Source organism: Silene latifolia, chromosome 3, assembly GCF_048544455.1.
Source record: "Silene latifolia isolate original U9 population chromosome 3, ASM4854445v1, whole genome shotgun sequence".
Classification (NCBI taxonomy): Eukaryota; Viridiplantae; Streptophyta; class Magnoliopsida; order Caryophyllales; family Caryophyllaceae; genus Silene; species Silene latifolia.
Genome location: NC_133528.1, coordinates 130,000,897 through 130,023,930, shown reverse-complemented (window position 1 = coordinate 130,023,930; position 23,034 = coordinate 130,000,897). Strand labels below are relative to the sequence as shown.

The 23,034-nt window shown below is 39.6% G+C and overlaps 1 protein-coding gene and 1 non-coding gene across 2 annotated transcripts; one reads left to right on the top strand and one right to left on the bottom strand.

The window, feature by feature from the left end:
- Nucleotides 1–15,427: 15,427 nt before the first annotated feature.
- LOC141650848 (small nucleolar RNA R71) lies at nucleotides 15,428–15,534 on the bottom strand. Its single transcript, XR_012546860.1, has one exon. It is a non-coding gene; the product is annotated as a small nucleolar RNA R71 (small nucleolar RNA).
- Nucleotides 15,535–16,260: 726 nt separating this feature from the next.
- On the top strand, nucleotides 16,261–17,106 carry LOC141649682 (uncharacterized). Its single transcript, XM_074458364.1, has one exon. It carries the CDS (start codon nucleotides 16,261–16,263, stop codon nucleotides 17,104–17,106), a length of 846 nt encoding a protein of 281 aa, XP_074314465.1.
- The last annotated feature ends 5,928 nt before the right edge of the window (nucleotides 17,107–23,034 follow it).

Below are 23,034 nucleotides of genomic sequence, written 5' to 3'. Positions count from 1 at the left end.
AATAAATCACTCGATCGATCTATCTTGGCACGTAAGACCTCAAAACACCTTCCGAAACCAGCTCATGCGTCTCCAAAATGTTAGATTCCAAGCTCCGGCTCCTTATTCTCCATAAATGCATGCAATTGGGACAAATTAGGCTCGATTTAGCTCCTCTTTGGTTTATTCCTGCAAATTACACAAAACGAACCAAAGTAGAATATTCGGGGGTATTTGTAGCTAGATGCTACATAAATAGTACAGAAATGCGTGTGAAAATGAGGTAAAAACCTTATATAAAATACACGCATCAAATCTCCCCAAACCAAACCTTTGCTTGTCCCCAAGCAAAATATGAATGCAACTAAAGAATAAACAATGGAACGGGACCAACGCATCAGCTACAAATCACCCACCAAAACCAATTTAATGCAACAACTGACAAAGTGGCAAAAGAGAAGTGCAAACGAGTTAAATCAATGTTTCAAACTTACTGAACCGTCGACCTTGCAAGACTCATAAGACATCGGACTCTCACGGGTCGCTCATCACTCAAAATTGGGCACAAGGTGAGTATATATGTGAAAGATATAAAGAAGTAAAGACACTCGCCTAACTCGACCTATAAGAACATGCATGCAGTTAACGTGAATAAAGTCTCTACAACCGTACATACGTATTCCAACCATACTAATGACCAAGACACATGCCGAGGACTTACATTTGGGTAAGTGAGGTAATGGGTAAAAAGGGGCTAAGATGAATTTGGATATGTGGGGTTAATAGCCAGGCTAGCAACAACGAATTCCAAATTTGAACTGCATCCCAACTTCGTACTCATTATAGCAAGATAAAACGGTGCAAATACCATCCACTCTACTCACGAAACACCAAAAACTCGTCAACTCCCCATATGATATAAGTGAAACATGGGAGTGAAAATCATACAATTTCTCAGTTTTTCTTCGCACATGATTTTTCTTTCTTTTTCTTCTTTTCTTATTCTTTTCGTTTTTTTTTCTTTTTCATTTTTCATTTTTTTCCGTTCATCACTTTCCTTTCATTCCCTTCAATTCTTCCACCATCTTCTGAAATCAGACAAAATAACCATATTGCAATAAAACATTCCAACAACTACTCATCACTAGCTCGGCTAGGGTAGGAAGTATTATAGAAAGTAGCTAATAGGACAAAAAGGCAATTTGGCTATGTGGGGTTCATGGGTAGAATGAAATAAAGGGAATTGCCTCTCCTAACATGTGTCACCATCCACAGACCGAATGCATACAGGTATTAAGAAGACTAGACTCATGCTTATGCAAATTGATGTTACATGCCTTAAAGAGAGTACTACTCACATCCTAAAATGAAACCGGTCATGGATGTCACCAGTTATAAAGCTCTAACCTCAGAATGTAGTGTAGCTTGCCGATATAATGAATCAAGTCTATTCGTTCAGATAAGAGAGAGACAAAAAATCGTGGATTATGCACATAATCATGCCAACTGAATGTCAAGAATATGCAAGGCTCAAGTAAAGATTCAATGCAGCGTCAATGTTCACGTTCCGACTCAAATTAAACATGAAATTTTTTTGAATTTTATGATGATTTTTTCGTGATTTTTTTTTGAATTAATTAAAACAACAATGCATGCGAGAATAATTAAACGCACAAGCAGAAATGCAAGAAAAACATGCAGACACAGAAATGGATGCATACCTCCCCAAACCAAACCGTACAATGCCCTCATTGTACCAAAAATAGGGAAGGAAATGCAAACTGAAGAGAAAAGGAGAAGCGGAGTCGGAAAATTTACAAAATGTCGTATAGAGGGACCTCCCCAAACCGACCATGAGCATGGGAGGTCAAAGAAGGTCAAGCAGTAGCTCCATAGACGGAAAATAGCGGCTGGATGACGTAACTACTCGATCGAGCAACTTGGAACAGCTCGATCGAGTAAACTGGTAGATGGAAGGACTCGATCGAGTAGAAAACTACTCGATCGAGTAAACGTGATTTTGGCTCTAGTCGATCGAGTACAAATATCACTCGATCGAGTGAATAATCACCCAAAAGTGCTCGATCGAGTAGAAAAACTACTCGATCGAGCGACTGGACCTGCAAAACACGCATTAAAAGCAAGGATAGCACATAAAGTTCGTAAAACAGCGTCTAAAGTTCAACATAAAGATAAAGAAAAATAAAGTGTTCAACAAAAGTACAATAAAACAGTCCGGGCTGCCTCCCGGAGAGCGCTGGTTTAAGAGGTCCCGTACGACCCTTCTGGCATCAAATAACTGGTGCGTCTAGCTCGTCGAAGTACAAGACTTCAACGCGGTTGTCTGCTTCATTTGCCTCGTGGTAATGCTTCACATATTGCCCATTCACCTTGAACCTACTACCTTCGGAATCTTCGAGCTCCACGGATCCAAATTTGGTGACAACTGTCACCGTATAAGGACCACTCCACCTGGACTTCAGCTTGCCAGGGAACAATCTCAATCGGGCATTAAACAGCAGCACTGTTTGCCCAACATGGAACTCCCGAGGTATAATTCTCTTGTCATGCCATCTCTTCGTCTTTTCTTTGTATATGCGCGAGCTATCATAGACATTAAGTCTAAACTCTTCCAACTCATCTAGCTGCAAAAGACGATTCTGACCACACAACTTAGGATCAAAGTTAAGCTCACGAATTGCCCACCAAGCCTTACATTCCAATTCAACAGGTAAATGACATGATTTTCCATAAACTAACCTATAAGGTGATGCACCAATTGGTGTCTTAAAGGCAGTTCTGTAAGCCCATAATGTGTCTTCTAGTTTAAGAATCCAGTCCTTCCGTGATTTAGAAACTACTTTAGACAAGATCTCTTTCAACTCGCGATTAGAGACCTCAACCTGACCACTAGTTTGGGGATGATACCCCAAACCACGTCGGTGTTGGACACCAACTTTAGACAATATAGAAGTTAGTTTCTTTTCCTTAAAGTGCATTCCCCCATCACTAATGACGACCCTAGGGACACCAAATCGGGGAAATATGACCTTTTTGAACATTTTTATCACGGTCTTGGCATCACAATGAGGTGAGGCAATTGCCTCAACCCATTTTGACAAATAATCAACAACCACTAAGATATACCTGTTACCTTTACTGGATGGGAATGGTCCTTGGAAATCAATGCACCAGACATCGAAAACCTCAACCTCTAAGATACCGTTTTGTGGCATCTCATGTCTCTTTGAAATGTTCCCTGATCGTTGGCAAGCATCACAAGCTGAAACAAAAGACTTAGCATCAGCAAACAAAGAAGGCCAGTAAAAACCAGACTGATGTACCTTAGCCACGGTGCGCGATGGACCGTGGTGACCACCATAGGAAGAGGAGTGACAGCCTTCCAGGACTACTCTGACCTCCCACTGCGGAATACACCATTTGTAGAGACCGTCTGCACATTCCTTAAACAAATAAGGATCATCCCAGAAGTACTGCTTATCGTTATACAGAAAACGCTTCCTCTGCTGATGAGAAAGGTCAGGCGACAGCTTGCCACTAACAACGAAGTTAACTATATCTGCATACCAAGGTCCTTGGTTAAAAATAGACGATATAACAGCAATTAAAGTATCGTCAGGAAAAGAATCATCAATAGGTAGAGAATCTTCCCCTTCTTGTCGCATCAGTCGCGACAAGTGATCAGCTACAACGTTCTCAGCTCCTTTCTTATCCTTAATCTGCAAATCAAACTCCTGAAGAAGGAGTATCCATCTCAATAGCCGTGGTTTGGCCTCCTTCTTAGCAAGGAGGTGCCTCAAAGCTGCACGGTCAGTAAAAACAGTAACTTCTGACCCAACTAAATAAGAACGAAACTTCTCTAAGGCATAAACTACAGCTAGCAGCTCTTTCTCAGTGGTATTGTACTTCACTTGAGCCTCATCCAGAGTTCTGCTCGCATAGTAGATAGCATTCAACGCTTTGTCTTTCCTTTGGCCTAGCACCGCTCCTAGTGCATAGTCACTGGCATCACACATTATCTCAAACGGCAAGTCCCAGTCGGGAGGCTGTATGATCGGCGCAGAGACTAAAGCCTGCTTTAACCTGTTAAAAGCAGAAAGACACTCATCATTAAATACAAAAGGGGCATCCTTAAGTAGCAACTGTATACGTGGTTTAGCAAATTTTGAGAAGTCTTTGATAAACCGGCGATAAAAGCCGGCGTGACCAAGGAAGCTCCTCACCCCCTTAACATTAACAGGAGGTGGTAATTGCTGAATCACTTCCACCTTTGCTTTATCAACCTCTATTCCCCTGTTAGAAACTAAGTGCCCTAGGACAACTCCCTCGTTGACCATAAAGTGACACTTCTCCCAGTTTAGCATAAGATTAACCTCAATACAGCGCTGCAACACTTTCTCAAGGTTAGACAGACAGTTAGAAAAATCACTTCCATAAACACTGAAATCGTCCATGAAAACTTCCATAATAGACTCAATATACTCTGAAAATATCCCCATCATACACCTTTGAAAGGTGGCAGGGGCATTACATAAACCAAAAGGCATCCTGCGATAAGCAAAAACGCCCTGAGGACAGGTAAATGTAGTCTTAGCTTGTTCGTCCGGGTGTATAGGGATCTGAAAGAACCCAGAGTACCCGTCTAAATAGCAGAAAAATTTATGAGAAGCTAATCTTTCTACCATTTGATCAATAAAAGAAAGGGGAAAGTGATCTTTCTTGGTGGCGGCATTAAGCTGTCTGTAATCTATGCACATCCGCCAACCAGTCACTACTCGAGTAGGTATTAACTCATCCTTATCATTCTTAACTACAGTTGTCCCTCCTTTCTTCGGGACCACCTGTACTGGACTCACCCATTTAGAGTGACCAACGAATAAATAATACTGCGTCGAGCGACTTCATTACCTCGGCCATCACAACATCCTGCGCTTCTTCTCGGTTCGATCTGCTGCCTGCCACCACCATGTCTCGCAAGGTTTGTGATCTTCCTCCAGCTCTATCCTGTGCATACAAATATCGCGACTAATCCCTTTGATATCGTCCAATGAATAACCCAGTGCTTTCCTGTTTTTCTTAAGTACAGCTAACAAAGAAGTCAGCTGATCATCATTAAGCTTAGCACTAACAATGACTGGATATTGCTCGGTATCATCTAAGAAAACATATTTTAGATGAGAAGGGAGAGGCTTATGCTCCGGTACCTTTACCTCAATGGAGCAAAGAGTGCTAATCATCTGTTCCACTTGCTCTCCCTCAGCTTCGGTGAGTTCTGGCTCATCTAAATCATCAACACGCAAATCCAACACAGCGTCACTGTCATCTGGGTTATCTGCACACTTATCAAAAAGCATAAGAGCTTCTAGTGGGTCCTTCATAAAAGAACCCGACCAGAAGTCATAAATAGACTCGTCAATAATATCAACTGAATAACAAGTATCCTCTATCATTGGTCGAGCCAAAGTACTAGGCAGACTAAAAGTGATCGCGTCATTCCCTACTGCAAGAGTCAAACGCCCTTGTTTGACATCAATAACGGCCCCAGCTGTACAAAGGAATGGTCTTCCTAAGATAATTGGGGTCCAGGTGTCCTCGGCTATATCTAAAACAATGAAATCCACTAGAATAAAGAGCTTGCCTATTTTCACAGGCACGTCCTCTAAGACACCTAAGGGCTTCCTAACAGATCTATCAGCCATCTGTAGGGTAATGTTAGTCACTTTAAGGTGACTCATGTTCAGTTTCTTGCAGACAGATAGGGGCATGACACTAACACTGGCTCCTAAGTCACAAAGAGCCTTATCAATAACTACATTGCCTATAATACAGGTAATAGAAAAGCTGCCCGGGTCTTTTATTTTGGGTGGAGCCTTGTTCAAAAGCAAATTACTAGACTCTTCCATAAATGAAACTGTCTCAAATTCACTTAAATCTCTCTTACGCGTCACAATATCTTTCATAAACTTAGCGTAAGTAGGTACTTGAGTGACAAGTTCGGTAAAAGGGACAGTTACTTGGAGGTTCTTCACAATGTCCACAAACTTACCGTACTGTCGCTCGATCTTTGCGTCCTTCAGACGACCTGGTAAGGGCACTCTGGTAGCAATGAGTGAACCCGCAACTTTCTCTTTACCTTTATCAGTACGTGACGTCTCCACAGCAGGGGAAGACGACACGGTAGCGGAATTAGATAGTAAAATAGGATCTCTGCTGCTTCTGGTACTCGATCGAGTACTTTTATCACTCGATCGAGTGATTTCATGTTGAAAACTACTCGATCGACCACTTTACTCACTCGATCGACCATTCCCTTTTTATGCCTTACTCGATCGAGCGCTTTTATCACTCGATCGAGTGATTTCTTCAGCAAACTTACTCGATCGAGTAAGAATATCACTCGATCGACCATCTTCAATTTCTGCACTGCTCGATCGACCATAATTATCACTCGATCGAGTGACAGGATGAATTAAATCACTCGATCGAGTAGATTTTTCACTCGATCGAGTGCCTGGAACACACGCAGCAACAATTTCGTCCAGAAACTCATCTATATCATCCTCCGGGGTATCTTCAGCTATCGAAACCCCGTCTTCTAGTACTTTTGGCTCTTCATGAGTAAGGCCAACTTGGAGATTCATTGCATTGGCTGAATCGCATGTCGGTAGAAGCTTGGCTTGGTCTTTCGCGAGCGTTAACTGCGCGACTTGTTCTCTCAACTCTGCGATGACATTTTCTTTCCTATTGCACTTCTCCTCAAATTGTTGTGTTATGCTAAACATAAAGGATTTCAGTTCGGCAATTTCTTGATTTGCAGGAGGAGGAACGGGTTGCGGCGCTGGCGTATAAAGAGTAGGAGCATTCCTTATTTCTTCGTACAACTGAGAAAAAGGAACTCCTTGCTTGTATTTCTGATAAGCGAGGACGCGCTCTGTACTTTCCAGACATCCAATAGGGTCATGCCCTTCTATACCACATCTACCACATAGCTCAACATACTCAGTAATCGAACAAACCTGATCACTCTCCCCTGAAACTTCTGTAATCTCCACATTACCTAGACTTTTGCTAGGACCTTCTACTGCAGCAGCTGCTGACTCAATAACTTGCTCACTACCTCCGGGATTTTCATATTCAGAGACATGAATAGCCATCTCCTCAATGAGACACCCCCCTTGGTCATCTTCAACATTCTTCATGAATCTCCCCTTAGCTACGCTGTCAAGAATAGCTCTCTCGCTCCGATATAGTCCGTTGTAAAATTGAGTACAGAGGAACCATCGTTTGAACCCGTGATGAGGCACAGAGCGGATAAGTTTCTTGAACCTTGTCCAAGCCCCATTCAAGTCTTCAGTAGATAGCTGCTCAAAAGAACTAATCTGAGCTCTCAAGGTATTGGTGCGCTGCGGCGGAAAATATCGCCTGTAAAAGGCCAAGGCAAGGGAATTCCAGTCGGTTACACCGACTGCCTCCCTATTAAGATCTCTCAACCACTCCCGAGCATCATCAGCTAAAGAAAAGGGAAAGAGGGCTCCCTTCACTTTATCCTGTGTTACCCCAGTAGAAAGGGGAATGGTAGAGCAATACTCTGTAAACAGCTCTATATGCCTGCATGGATCTTCTTCAGGTACCCCTCTAAAGAGTTTTCTCTCTACCAGCTGTATGTAGGATGGGTGGATTCCAAAGTTTCCCTGATCAGTAATGGGTACTAGGAAACCTTTTGGCAGCGAATCCACAGTAGGCTCTAAATGGCTGGCTAACTTAGGCATTCTGGCAAATAGACCTTACAAAGCAACACGTAATCTGCAAAACTAATCAAAAACTTTGCAGAAATGAGATTAGTCTCAAGGAATAAATTCCTTGAGACGAGAAACAAACTTAATTAAAGCGACAAAATTGCGCCACCTCCCCGGCAACGGCGCTAAATTTTGACAGAGCAGTCGTATACCTATAAAAAATAACCAACTGCTCTAACTAATATAGCTAGGGAAGTTGGGTCGAATCCACAGGGAGATGGGAAAATGTCGGCTTAGTCTAAGTCCGTCTCGGTAACCGATTTGGGGGGTTTTAATTGATTGATTCTAAACTAATGATAAGGATAAGGAAGAGAAAATAAGAGAATAAAGATAAATCAAGTAGAGAAAACAGCTAAGACAGACGGTTCACCATAATCATTCAGTCAAGTAATCTAGGTCTCCTGTCAATGCAGATACGGTCCGAGGAGCAGTGAATATCTCCTTTCGTTCTCAATTCGCCCTAAAGCACAAATAGCTTAGCTTTCGCCCTAACTATAATGCTCTATTGTTCGTGACAGTCTCGTCTTTTCCAACCTTTCGGTCCAGGTCAAGGGTCACTAAGATATAAATGCCTAATTGCGTCGACTCAATTAAACAGATACAATTAATTGAAGCAATTAACAACAAAGATTATACCAGCATTAACCCTACAATTTGATTACTTTCCTTTCATAATTATGGATCCCCTAAAGTCTTAGCGGAGGGGAATTAGCTACGCATCATCATTGAACTAACAATAATAACAAATAGATAATGAAGAGAATTAAACATAATAACAATACTAATGAAGATTGAATTAGAGTAGAGATGAAATAATAAGAGAAGTAAAGCAACGAAGTAACAATAATTAAGATTAAAGGATGGAAGAACAATAATGATAGTACCAATCGTAATCCAAATCTGAGTAGCAAGGTGTAAAGGAAAAACAAAATCCAAGAACAGTCATTAAGTCTCGAGTAAAGTGAATGAAAGAGGCGAAGAAGAAAGAATAACGCAGTCCCTCTTTCTCTTTTCATACGAAAATCCCTTCCTAATCTAACCTATGGACTAATTACAAAAGCCCATACGAAAATTAGGCGGAAAAAGTCTATAGAAGGACAAACCACTCGATCGAGTGGAAATAAACCACTCGATCGAGCAAACTAGCGCCAAACCACTTGATCGAGTGGAATTAAACCACTCGATCGAGCATCCTTGCAAAGTCTTCTCGATTGGCTCCCTGAACTGCTCGATCGAGCAACTTGGAGTATATAAAGCATTCGATCGAGTAATAAATCACTCGATCGAGCTATCTTGGCACGTAAGACCTCAAAACACCTTCCGAAACCAGCTCATGCTTCTCCAAAATGTTAGATTCCAAGCTCCGGCTCCTTATTCTCCATAAATGCATGCAATTGGGACAAATTAGGCTCGATTTAGCTCCTCTTTGGTTTATTCCTGCAAATTACACAAAACGAACCAAAGTATAATATTCGGGGGTATTTGTAGCTAGATGCTACATAAATAGTACAGAAATGCGTGTGAAAATGAGGTAAAAACCTTATATAAAATACACGCATCAACTGTGGAAACAAGGTTGCCTCATCGAGAAAGTGAAGTGTCTGATGAATTTGTGAATGACTTCGGGAATAAAAATCCTCATATGGGAGCACATGAGGTTAACCCTCCCGTAGGTATGACTGCAGCTGAGAAACGACTCCAATACTTGGAGGAACAATTGATGTATCTCAAAGGGGATGATATCTATAGGGAAAATAATTGCAAATATGAAGCCGTGAGCTCCAAATTGCCAACCAACTTCAGCATGACGGATATCCCTAAATTCAAGGGGCATGAAAACGCTTTGAACCATATCCGTGCTTTCAAGGATTACATGTCTATCAAAGGCATTAAACCCGAGATGTTCTTAAGGATCTTTCCTTCATCTCTTTTGCACTATCCCAAGACAATGGTTCTATTCTCTAGAGTACAAGAAGATTGCTACCTGGGCCGCCGCCGCAATTGAGTTCGCCAAGCAATATGCGGATAATGCCGAAATCCAAGTCAACATGCGCACTTTATAGGTTCTTACCCAAAATGACAAAGAAGGTTTCACCGACTTCCTAAGTAGGTGGAGGAAGACTAGTACCCAACTTGTCGAACGTCCAGATGAAGCTACCCTCGTGGAGAAATTTGTGGACAATTTAAAACCCATCTATGCGAGTCATTTGAGGTACCAAAACATTAAGACCTTCAAAGATTTAACTGTACTAGGAACAAGGATCGAGGATGACATTCGTAAAGGGCTCTTGTCCAAAACGGTAGGTCGTGGATATCAAGGCTCAATAAGTCGTTCTTACAGCTCTACTAGCAAGACTGATGAAGTTAACCTTCTCGATTCATCTAAGAAGAGTACCCCACCAAGGAACTTCACTAATATTGGAGACACATACTCTAATGCTCTAAAGAGACTTATGAAACAGAGTAAGCTTCAACCCATAGGCCTTACTCCCAAACCAGAAAAGAAATCCAAGTTCTGGGACGAGAATTCGTATTGCGAATATCATAGAGGCAAGGGACATGATACAGAAAAATGCTACAAGCTAAAGAATGTGCTTCAAGACATGATTGAAGAGGTCGCCTACCAATACTGCCTGGAGGCAAGCCCAACAACACTCAGAATCCTCTTGGAGTTCTGATGATTACAAGTGAAGAATCTACCTTAGATTGCTCACACCTCATTTCTCCAGTCGAAGATGAGATCTATGCAATAGAAGAAGAAGGGAACTACTCTACCATTTCCCCTACCATCACCGATTTTATAGCATGGGCAAAGAGCGTGAATAGGCAAGTCTCAGAATTAGAAAATGTAGTAGCAACCCTACGTGATCCACGTGCAACACCCCAAGAACGTGCGCCACTAAGCTTCTCTCAAAATGCTACAATGCAAGAAGTAGTAGCCATGGTTGATGAACTAGTCGACCAAATTATCCAATTGGAGGCCGAGATCATGAGGATGAGAGAGCTTGCTACTATCAATGGAGTGTGGGCCGACGATGATGAAGATGAGTATCTCATTGAACACTACCTAGTCAAAGTCAGTGAGGAAATAGTCCAAAATAGTGAGGATCAAGATGTAGATCACCTTACTCGTTCATGGCGTCCATACCAAAACACTTCTCAAAATGGTCCCATAACGAATGGTCCAACCAACGTTGTCACACCAAATGATAACGAAGATACCTCTACTGACCATTTGCTAAAGCAACTACAGAAGACAAAGGTTGGTCTTTCAGTCTGGCAACTGCTTGCAAGCTCATTCCCACATCGCCAAGCTTTACTGCAAGCCTTGGCCAAACTAAATGTGGCACATAATTCCACACCCGATAACATGGTCAACTTGGTCTTCCAAGAATCACCTAAGCTAAGTAACCATGTTACTTTCTCGGATGAAGACTTGCCACCCTTTGGCGCTAATCACAACTTGGCTCTTTACATCACTGTCATTTGCTTGAAGAAGAATGTGCCAATGACTTTGGTAGATAATGGTTCGGCAGTTAACGTTATACCTTTGAAAACGGCATACAAACTGGGCATGAAAGAGTCGGATTGGACCCCGACCAACCAAGGTGTTTGCGCATATGATGGTACACGACGAAAAGTGGTAGGACTTGTTAACCTGACCATAGCCACATGGCCGATCGAACGAAAAGTCAACTTCCAAATAGTAGACATTGAAGCATCCTTCAACATACTTCTGGGAAGACCTTGGATTCACGCTTCCAAAGCAGTGACATCCACCCTCCACCAGAAGATCAAGATCCCACTAGATGGTAAAGTGGTGACAATCACTTCATCACCCATCAAAGCAGTAATAGAAAAGAGATCAAGTAACCAAGTACTCGCGGATCCATTACATGAACTTGGGGGCTTCCATAGCATATACGTCATAGAAAGCGAGTTGGCACCTTTATACTTCAATACCTACTCCAATTTGGTGGTCAACCACATACTCAAATCCCAGGGATACTTCCCAGGAATACCTTTGAATCCTACCCGAAGGAACACCTTTGCACCCTACAAAGAAGGCAACTCACAAAAGATACCACTTGGATTAGGGTACAAACCCACTAAAGAGGAAGCTCTCGAGATGCTCGCCCAAGTTCAAAACCGTAAGAACGTGGGAATCCAAATGCAACCCTATCTCCCTACCCTAAATGGATACTTCGTTAGGGAAGGAAGTCAAGAAATCTTTCATGGATTTCCCGAACCTTGGCACTATCTCGGAAAAAAATTAGCCGTAATCGAGATCTTTCACGATTGCTACTTCATTCCTCCAGAAACGGTTCCTACCGTCAAAACTCGTCAAGCACCTTGCTTAGACGAACAAGCCGTTAGCCTACTATTTGGGGAAGATCGATTTATTAGAGCCGCGCAGGATGAGATCATTACCATGATATTTCAAGACGATCATTTCAACCCTACCGCATTGATCACAGAAACCAACTCAAATCAGCAGAAAGGATGGAGAAAGTCGATCAAGTGGACGAACAACCAAGGAAGGCTCTTCAAGCTCACCACTGGAGAAGGAGAGATGTTCAAAGGAGAACCAGAAGACGATGAGTTCGAGTTGGAGTCAGAGTCGGAGTCTAGAGAAGTCTCTAGAGAGTCTCCTCCTGTCGTCACTCCCACTCCCCTTGTTTCTCCTAGCTTAGCATCAAATAGTAACAGTAGTTCGGGAAATGTCCCAACAGCTGTCCCTTTACCGCCACTGACTACAGAACAGATGGCTTCTTTGTTTTAACTTCTCTCAAATTTTAATACGAATAAATCAGGTTCTGCTTACTCTTTGTGTTATTCTGAATGCAATTCTGTTTACGATGATAATGAGGATGACCTAGACCCAGACTCAATCGAAATACCTCCCTACAAAGCCAAAGAGATACTACAAGAAGGGGAAGGGGGACCCGTAATAGAAGATACTGAACCCATCAACGTAGGAACCGAACTAGAACCCCAAGAACTTAGGATAAGGACGACCTTAAGCCCCGCCGAGAGGGCCAGTTTCATAGACCTCCTACACGAGTTCAAAGACGTTTTTGCTTGGTCCTACAAAGACATGTCAGGGATCGACAGGGACATTGCAGAACATAGAATCCCGATTAAACCAAGTTTCAAACCCGTAAAACAGAAGCTTGGACGAATGAGGACAGAATGGGCTCTTAAGATCAAAGAAGAAGTCGACAAACAATTCAAAGCCGGATTCATCAAAGTTTCCGAGTACTCAAACTGGGTAGCTAATGTTAAGCGCATAATTTACTATATTTTCAATACTTATTTCCCATAATTTTACTTATATTTTCAGCATTATATTTCATTTTAATAATAAATTACTTCCTAGAACATCTTACTGCGATTTATATAATTATTTGTAGGAAGGAGCTATTTTGATGCTGATATTAGCTAAACAGCTAAGCGAGGCGATGAACAAAAGACGACAAAATAAATAAGGACTTCAAGCTCAGATTCAAAACCTCCAAGTCCACACAATAAAAACAAAGCAGTCCAAAATAAAATGAAAAGCCAAGAATTGAATAAAATGTTGACAAGGCCGTCATTTACAAATCATGAAATAAAGAAGCACAATTACAAAAGTTGAAGCATTGAAAATAAAGTGGTGAAACATTCAATTTGGTTGATGTTACATTGAAGGATTTACGAGCAAAACGCATGCCAACATTTACATGGGTGAAGAGTTATTCTGATAAATACAACATGAAACATCTCAAATTAATTATTTAATTCATGAAACATTCATATTTTGAAGAAACTTCAAGCACTAATAGCATAAACAGTAGGAATAATTTTACATGTAATGTATTTACATTAATTAGTGATGTAAACGTACGTGTATTATTTAATTTAGAACTCACATGATCACCTATATAAAGAAGGTGATTTGCATTTGAGAGACAGAGGAGAACACAACAATAAGCAATAAAATAATTAGTTTCATATTAAATTCTATTTATTCTCTCATTATTCACATCAATTATCTTATTCATATTTTTACACTTTCATGCTATTATTTGACGACAAGCTCAAAGTTCTCAACTTGTCATTACCATAGTTAATACTTTATTAATCTCCCTTATTTATCTCTTTTATATTTGTTTTATTTATTTATTTAAATATGTTATCTTCTATTATTAAAATTGTTATTTTAGTTATAATTATGGATCGTGAGTAGTCTTTTGTCTAGGGCTCGGTGGAGCCTTAATATGGATTGGTCAATGTTATAATTTTCTAAACATTATTTAGTGTTTGTACTTAGGTTTGATAGGATTGTGTTAAAGTATTAATTTATTGGTCATAATCTATATACGTAGCTCTTGATTAATACTACAATGAGAGTTGAGTTTAGTCCTTTCGAGTTAGCATATATATTGTGATTTAAATATAATTAATAATTACTTAGTGTAGATTGCAATGAGAGTTGAATTTCCACTTAGAGAACCCGAGTCAAAATTAGACCTCTCCTATGAGAATGGTGAGAGTTATAGTTGAGACATTTTAATTTTGATCCTTAAAGCTCTTATATGAGTTATAAGACCCATGAGAATAGGATTATTTCACTATAGGAAGGCTTCTTATATCTCGAGAGAGAATAACAAGTATTGGTTTTAGTTTTCAGAATTAAAACCAGAAAATTAGTGTCACCTAAGTACACAATTAAATATGTTGTTCCTTCCAATAGTCTATATTGATCAATCTATGTTAGTGGTGATACCGTTGTCCTAGAGCTTTTTATTATTGAATTAATTTTATTATCCAATTATTATATGTTATTTTTATTCTGTCATACCTCGCACATACACAAATATTAATTTGACGTAGATAAATCAAATCATAAATCGACTAGTACTCAACCTTCACTTCCCTGAGATCGACCCGTAAGTGCTAAAACAGACACCGTTCACTTGCGGTAATTTATAACTGAACAAGTTTTTGGCGCCGTTGCCGGGGAAGTAACGGTTTGATATTAGTTAATTTTAGATTATTTTAGACTACGTTTTTTAGCGTACGCAAGTACGCCTTATTTGTTACTAATTCTTCTTCTTTAGTTTTGTTGTTAGTGTTATATGCACACGCGACATTCTGGAGGTGAATTGCTATTTGACCCTGAGATTGAAGCTACAGCTAGGAGACGAAACGCTCAAAGAAAGAAGAAGAGAAAGGAGCCTGAACTCGATACTATTGAGTCTTTTATAGAATTTGATACACCAATTATCATGACTTCTATGCAAGACGAAAGTGCTCCAAAGCCGAATTTCAATTCAAGTATCTCAAAGCCTAAAATTGATGCAAACAATTTTGAGTTGAAGACTTCTTTGATCCAGTTTGTTCAAACCGATCAATTCAGTGGATCACCAACTGAAAACCCCAACGAGCACCTGAATACATTTCTTGATAAGGCTGACATCAAGATTAATGGAGTCTCTGATGACGCCATTCGGTTGAGATTATTCCCTTATTCTCTTCGAGGGAGTTCACGTGAATGGTTGAATAATTGTGATCCTGACTCGTTCGATACTTGGGATAAGCTTTCTACGGCTTTTCTCCAAAAATACTTTCCACCAGGGAAGACTGCCAAATTTAGAAATGACATTACAGGATTCGTCCAACATGCAGACGAGTCTCTGTATGAAGCTTGGGAAAGGTACAAGGAACTTCAGCGGCAATGTCCTCATCACGGGATCCCATCATGTCTATTGATTCTTACTTTCTACAATTCCTTAAAACCGAGCTGCAAATGAGCCTTAATGCCGCTGCTGGAGGGCGGTTAGACGGGATTTCTTGGGACAAGGCCAAGGCTCTCATAGAGGATCTAGCAATAAGCACTTATCATTGGGGCAGTGACCGTCATGTTCGAGGGAGCAAGACTACAAAAGACTTTGTTAATGTGATGCAAGCCAAAATTGATGATCTATCTCAACAAGTGGCTCAGCTTAAATTGAGTAATGGTTCTAGTTCTTCATCGCCCATATGTCAACTTTGTGGGGTTAATGGGCATGATTCTTCTGGGTGTGGGAATGCTTCTATGCTTGAGCAAGTTAATTCTCTTAATGGGAAGCAATAATGGGATCCTTATTCTAATACTTACAATCCAGGATGGGCTCATAATCCTAAGCTCTCATATGGAAATACCAGTAACATTCAGAATCCCCAACATCAAGTTAAGCAGACTTTTCAGCAACCGCCTGGTTTTCAACCAAGACCGTCTTATCATCATTCCCTTATGCAATCTCGTCCCCCATTTCAGCAACAACAACAACAATTTTAACAACCTCACGCTCCGCAAAAATCCAATGTGGAGGTGATGTTAGAGCAAGTTCTGTCCCAACAATCTCAATATATGCGGGACCAAAACCAAAAAAATGAATAGTTTTCTACATTAATTTATCAACTCAAATCCTCACATAAAATGGTAGAAACTCAACTTGCTCAAATAGCCCAACAAGTAAGTCAGTCTGTGAAATCTCATGGTCAGTTCCCGGGAAACACCGAAGCTAATCCAGAAGGTCAGATGAATGCTTTAACCTTAAGGAACGGGAAGGTACTTGAAGAGACTACTAATCCTAAGAGCATGTTTGTTGAATATGAAGCTATTGTGATCGAGGATGAGGGCAAGGCGATGGAGGAAATTGTAGTTGAAAAGAAGCAAGCTTATGAGAAGAAATCTTCGTTAACTCCTCCTAGAGTATATGTGCCGCCTGTACCTTTTCCTCAAAGGTTAGCCAAGGCAAAATTGGAGCAAAAGTACGGAAAATTTCTAGATATCCTAAAAGGAATGCACATTAATATTCCCTTTTTGGAGGCTATTTCTGAAATCCCATCTTATGGAAAGTTTCTCAAGGAGCTGCTTTCTAACAAAAAGAAACTTGGAGCCAGCACGACTATTAACTTGTATAAGGAGTGTAGTGCCATACTCCTTAACAAGCTTCCTCAAAAGCTTGACGATCCTGGCAGTTTTTCAATCCCTTGTTCTATTGGAGGTATTTATATTCAACGTGCCTTGTGTGATTTGGGGGCTAGTGTTAGCCTTATGCCTCTGTCGATTTTTAAGAGGTTGCAAATGATGGATCTAAAGCCGACTAGAGTTTCACTACAATTGGTTGATCGGTCAGTCAAATTTCCACTTTGGGTCGTTGAAGATGTTCCCTTAGCTATTGGAAAACTTGTTATTCCATGTGATTTCTTTGTCATGGACATTCCTGAGGACACTCAAGTACCCATTATCTTGGGACGTCCATGTTTAGCCACTGCTTGAGCTATGATTGATGTGAGGAGTGGAAAGCTCTCATTGCAAGTTGGTGAACACAAGGTAGAATTTGAGCTTAGCAAAACTATGGGCGGTCCTTCTATGAGTGATAGTTGCTACCGAGTTGATGTTTTAGAGGAGTACTTGTCTGATCCCTCTTTGGAGTGTACATCGTCTGATAAACTACAAGATTGTCTCACCAACACTGATTCTGAGGATGCAGAGTTGTTAGCCTATGCTTGGATGCTTGATTCCTCTCCATCTTATTTAACTGAGCCTCCGGTAGAGGCGTTGCAGGTAACGGGTAAGCTAGGGGAGAGTTCTAAGCCTCCCGAGGTAGAATTAAAACCACTTCCATCTTCTTTAAAACATGTGTTTTTAGGAGAAAATTCAACTTACCCAGTTATCATCAATAGTGCACTCAATGATAGCCAAATTTCTAAATTATTGATTGTTCTTCGAAAATATAAAAGTGTTATTGGGTACGCAATTGACGATCTTAAGGGAATTAGTCCATCTTTTTGTACACATAGAATCCTTCTCGAGGACGATAATGCATCCTCCATTGAGCCTCAACGACGCCTCAATCCTAATATGAAGGAGGTTGTCAGAAAGGAGGTCTTGAAGTTACTTGACGCGGGAGTAATCTATCCTATCTCTGATAGTAAATGGGTGAGCCCGATTCATGTCGTTCCAAAGAAAGGGGGGATGACTGTCGTAAAAAACGATAAGGATGAACTAATTTCTACAAGAACTGTTACCTGGTGGCGAATGTGCATTGACTATCGCCGATTGAATAAAGCCACCCGGAAGGATCATTTCCCCCTTCCATTTATAGACCAAATGCTTGAAAGACTAGCAAAACACTCCTAGTTTTGTTACTTGGATGGGTATTCCGGATTTTTCCAAATCCCAATTCATCCAAGTGATCAAGAGAAGACGACATTTACATGTCCATTTGGCACTTATGCTTATCGTTGGATGCCATTTGGATTATGTAATGCTCCCGCCACTTTTCAAAGATGTATGATGGCTATTTTTTCTGATTATGTAGAGCAAATTATGGAGGTGTTTATGGATGACTTCTCGGTGGTTGGCGCTACTTTTGACGATTGTTTGATAAACCTTGAAAAAATATTGAATCGGTGCCGAGAAGCTCATCTTGTGCTAAATTGGGAGAAGTGCCATTTTATGGTACAAGAAGGGGTCGTCTTAGGACATATTGTGTCTAATCGTGGTATTGAGGTAGATAAAGCAAAAATTGAGGTGATTGAGAATCTACCACCTCCTCTCAATGTGAAAGGGGTAAGGAGTTTTCTTGGACATGCAGGATTTTATCGCCGCTTTATCAAAGATTTATCTAAGATTGCTCGTCCTTTGACCGAGCTTTTAGCTAAAGATACCCCATTTTTGTTCACTGATGTTTGTCTTGAAGCTTTTAACAGGTTGAAAAAAGCTTTAATTAGTGCCCCGATTATTCAGCCACCGGATTGGAGCTTACCATTCGAGATAATGTGTGATGCGAGTGATCATGCAGTAGGAGCGGTACTGGGGCAAAGACATGATGGTAAGCTACATGCCATCTATTATGCGAGCAAGACTCATGATGCAGCGCAGGCTAATTACACCACCACAGAGAAGGAGTTGTTGGCTGTGGTATTTTCTATTGAGAAGTTCCGATCTTATTTAGTAGGATCTAGAGTTATTGTGCACACTGATCACGCAGCACTCAAGTATCTTTTGAGCAAGAAAGATGCTAAACCCAGACTGATTCGCTGGATTCTTTTACTGCAAGAATTTGATATGGAGATTAAGGACAAAAAGGGTGCTGACAATTTAGTAGCTGATCACCTATCTCGTTTGGTTCAAGAAGGCCCTTCTGATGGCCTTCCTATTGATGATTCATTTCCTGACGATCAGTTATTTGCTATTGCTATTGTTAATACTCCATGGTTTGCTGACATTGTGAATTATTTGGCATCAGGAGTTACACCTCATGGGTATGATTCCCACCAAAGGAAGAAATTCTTTAGTGATGTCAAGCATTATTATTGGGATGACCCCTTTCTCTACAAGTCTTGTGTTGATGGTATTATCCGACGATGTGTGCCAAATGAAGAGGCTAATTCCATTATCTCCCATTGTCATGATTTGCCATGTGGTGGTCATTCTAGTACCACCAAAACTGCAGCTAAAGTCCTTCAATGTGGCTTCTATTGGCCAACCTTATTCAAGGATGTTGCAACATATGTGAAGGGTTGTGATAGATGTCAACGAACAGGAAATATTTCTAGAAGGAATGAAATGCCTCTAAACTTTATTCTTGAGGTTGAGATATTTGATGTATGGGGCATTAATTTTCAAGGTCCGTTCCCATACTCCTTCGGAAACAAATACATTCTAGTAGGTGTGGATTATGTATCAAAATGGGTCGAAGCTATCGCCTCCCCTACAAATGATGCTGGAGTTGTATCTAAATTCCTTAAGATGGCTATCTTCCCCCGTTTTGGTGTCCCTAGAGTTCTTATTAGTGATGGTGGGAGCCATTTTATTGAGAAGAAATTTGAAACTCTTTTAAAGAAATATGGGGTTCAACACCGACAAGGACTTGGCTACCATCCTCAAACTAGTGGACAAGTTGAAATTTCCAACCGGGAGATAAAATCTATCCTAGAGAAGACAGTTGCTAGGTCTCGCAAAGATTGGTCTATCAAGCTAGATGATGCACTATGGGCTTATCGTACTGCTTTTAAAACACCAATTGGAACCTCCCCATTTCGATTGGTGTATGGTAAAGCATGTCATTTACCAGTTGAGTTAGAACATAGAGCATATTTGGCCATCAAAGCCCTTAACTATGACTATAAAAGTGCTGGAGAGCGTCGTCTTTTCCAATTAAATGAGCTTGATGAGATTCAACTTGAATCTTACAAGAATGCTCGTATTTATAAAGAGAAGACTAAAAGATGGCACGACAAGCGCATTTTAAGGCGAGAATTCCATGAAGGGGATTTAGTTCTTCTTTTTAATTCTAGGTTGAAAATATTTCCGGGTAAGCTTCGTTCTCGGTGGTCTGGGCCATTCCGTGTCACTAAGGTATTTCCATATGGAGCAGTTGAATTATTTGATGAAGCTAAAGGCTGCTTCAAGGTCAATGGTCAGCGCCTTAAGCACTATATTACTGGTGAACCTATTCATGAGAAAGTAATCTTCACGCTTTCTATCGTTCCGCCTGCAAATTAATCTACAAAGGAGTCAGGCTCGTGACGTTAAACAAGCGCTGCATGGGAGGCAACCCATGAATCTTTATTGAAAAAAAAAAAACAAAAAAAAAATTATAAATAAAAAGAACTAATCAGTACAAGCTAAATTGTACAGGTCATGCTCGTGCTCAAATTTCATGCGACAATGCCTGGTGAGCTCGTTTCCTTTCCCTAATCATTTGATGTTCTTTAATTTCATACATTGATGACAATGCTTGGTTTAAGCATGGGGGAGGGTAATTGTATTGATTAAGTTTTAAAATTAGCTTACATTTTTTTTGATTTATATTTCATAAAAAACACAAAAAAAATATAAAATTTAAAAAAAATGCAATTGATTTGTGGCTAGTCTTGTGGATATTGAGCATAATTTGATCAAGTTATTATCTTCAAATTTACAATGATTTTTCATTTTTGATCACATGAGGTAAGCAAGACAGCTTCGCCCTTGAAAGTCTGATAGAGTTTTTGTTTTGTGCTTTTCTTGTGACACTGAAAGCGGTAAGATGGTTTGACTAGACTTATGACAATATAACCATGTGACCAGCCGTGAGATCACATAGCCAAATAAGATTGGGACATCCATGCCAATCTAATTCTTTCATGAGTGGTTTAGGATTAGTACTTGCCATTAGGATTGCATGAATGATAGAGGAATTCATTTGTTTATAAGCTACATGAGCCAAAAAGCCGTCCCGAATTTAATATTTCCTATTTGCAATCCCTTTGAGCCTTTAGCCTTATTTCTTTGTTAATCCAACATTACAAGCCGTTTCCGTACATTATCCTACCCTAGTAAGGGTTAGTGAAGTGTTTGTTTTTCTCGGTTTGAGTAAGGCTATGATACAAGCGAAGCATGGGGGAGTAACTGATGGTAATTTGGTAAACACTGATATATGTAATGGGTTAATGGTTGTTTGAAAAAAAAAGAAAAAATTGAAAAAGACCAAAAAAAAAAAACAAAAAAGGTCATACTTCTAATTATTAATAAATGGGGTTCGAGTTTTACTATTTATAAAGGTGTATGTTCTAAATAATGGAATTTGGTAATAAAATTGGTGTTTGTTCTATATTTCATACGAAGAGTAGTTGTTGGAGGTTTTTGTATCCATACTTCCGACCGAGATTTGACAAGTTATTCACTAACTCTTACTCTTAACACCACATTTCCAAAAAAATCCACACCTTTAACCCCTAGCCCCGTTACAACCCATAAAAGTCCTCCTGACATGTATTAGCCGGCAAGTTTAGGCTTTGTTTTATATGTGTAACCCGTGTCCTTACAACTCAGACACATGAGAGTAGTGATTTTCCGCGTTTACATTCCCAAAAGTGAGGGTCCACTGGTTTGTCACTTGTCTAGATGGTTGGTGGTAAGATTGAAAGGTCACTTGGGCACATTACGTAATATTTTGTTGTATTTGTTAGGGTGATTGTTCTTGCGAGTTAATTTGTGATCTTAAACTCTATTTCGAAATTAAAATGATTTTGAACTTATGTTTAATTTCTTTTCGAAAACCTTGGTTGAATTATTATTTTATCCCTTGACTTTTGCCACATTTGACCTTTTGTTGTGTATTAGTTATTCATGTCTCTGGAGTTTACTCGAGGACGAGTAAAGGTTTAGCATGGGGGAATTTGCTAAGCGCATAATTTACTATATTTTATATACTTATTTCCCATAATTTTACTTATATTTTCAGCATTATATTTCATTTTAATAATAAATTACTTCCTAGAACATCTTACTGCGATTTATATAATTATTTGTAGGAATGAGCTATTTTGATGCTGATATTAGCTAAACAGCTAAGCGAGGCGATGAATAAAAGACGACAAAATAAATAAGGACTTCAAACTCAGATTCAAAACCTCCAAGTCCACACAATAAAGACAAAGCAGTTCAAAATAAAATGAAAAGCCAAGAATTGAATAAAATGTTGACAAGGCCGTCATTTACAAATCATGAAATAAAGAAGCACAATTACAAAAGTTGAAGCATTGAAAATAAAGTGGTAAAACATTCAATTTGATTGATGTTACATTGAAGGATTTACGAGGAAAACGCATGCCAACATTTACATGGGTGAAGAGTTATTCTGATAAATACAACATGAAACATCTCAAATTAATTATTTAATTCATGAAACATTCATATTTTGAAGAAACTTCAAGCACTAATAGCATAAACTGTAGGAATAATTTTACATGTAATGTATTTACATTAATTAGTGATGTAAACGTACGTGTATTATTTAATTTAGAAACTCACATGATCACCTATATAAAGAAGGTGATTTGCATTTGAGAGACAGAGGAGAACACAACAATAAGCAATAAAATAATTAGTTTCATATTAAATTCTATTTATTCTCTCATTATTCACATCAATTATCTTATTCATATTTTTACACTTTCATGCTATTATTTGACGACAAGCTCAAAGTTCTCAACTTGTCATTGCCATAGTTAATACTTTATTAATCTCCCTTATTTATCTCTTTTATATTTGTTTTATTTATTTATTTAAATATGTTATCTTCTATTATTAAAATTGTTATTTTAGTTATAATTATGGATCGTGAGTAGTCTTTTGTCTAGGGCTCGGTGGAGCCTTAATATGGATTGGTCAATGTTATAATTTTCTAAACATTATTTAGTGGTTGTACTTAGG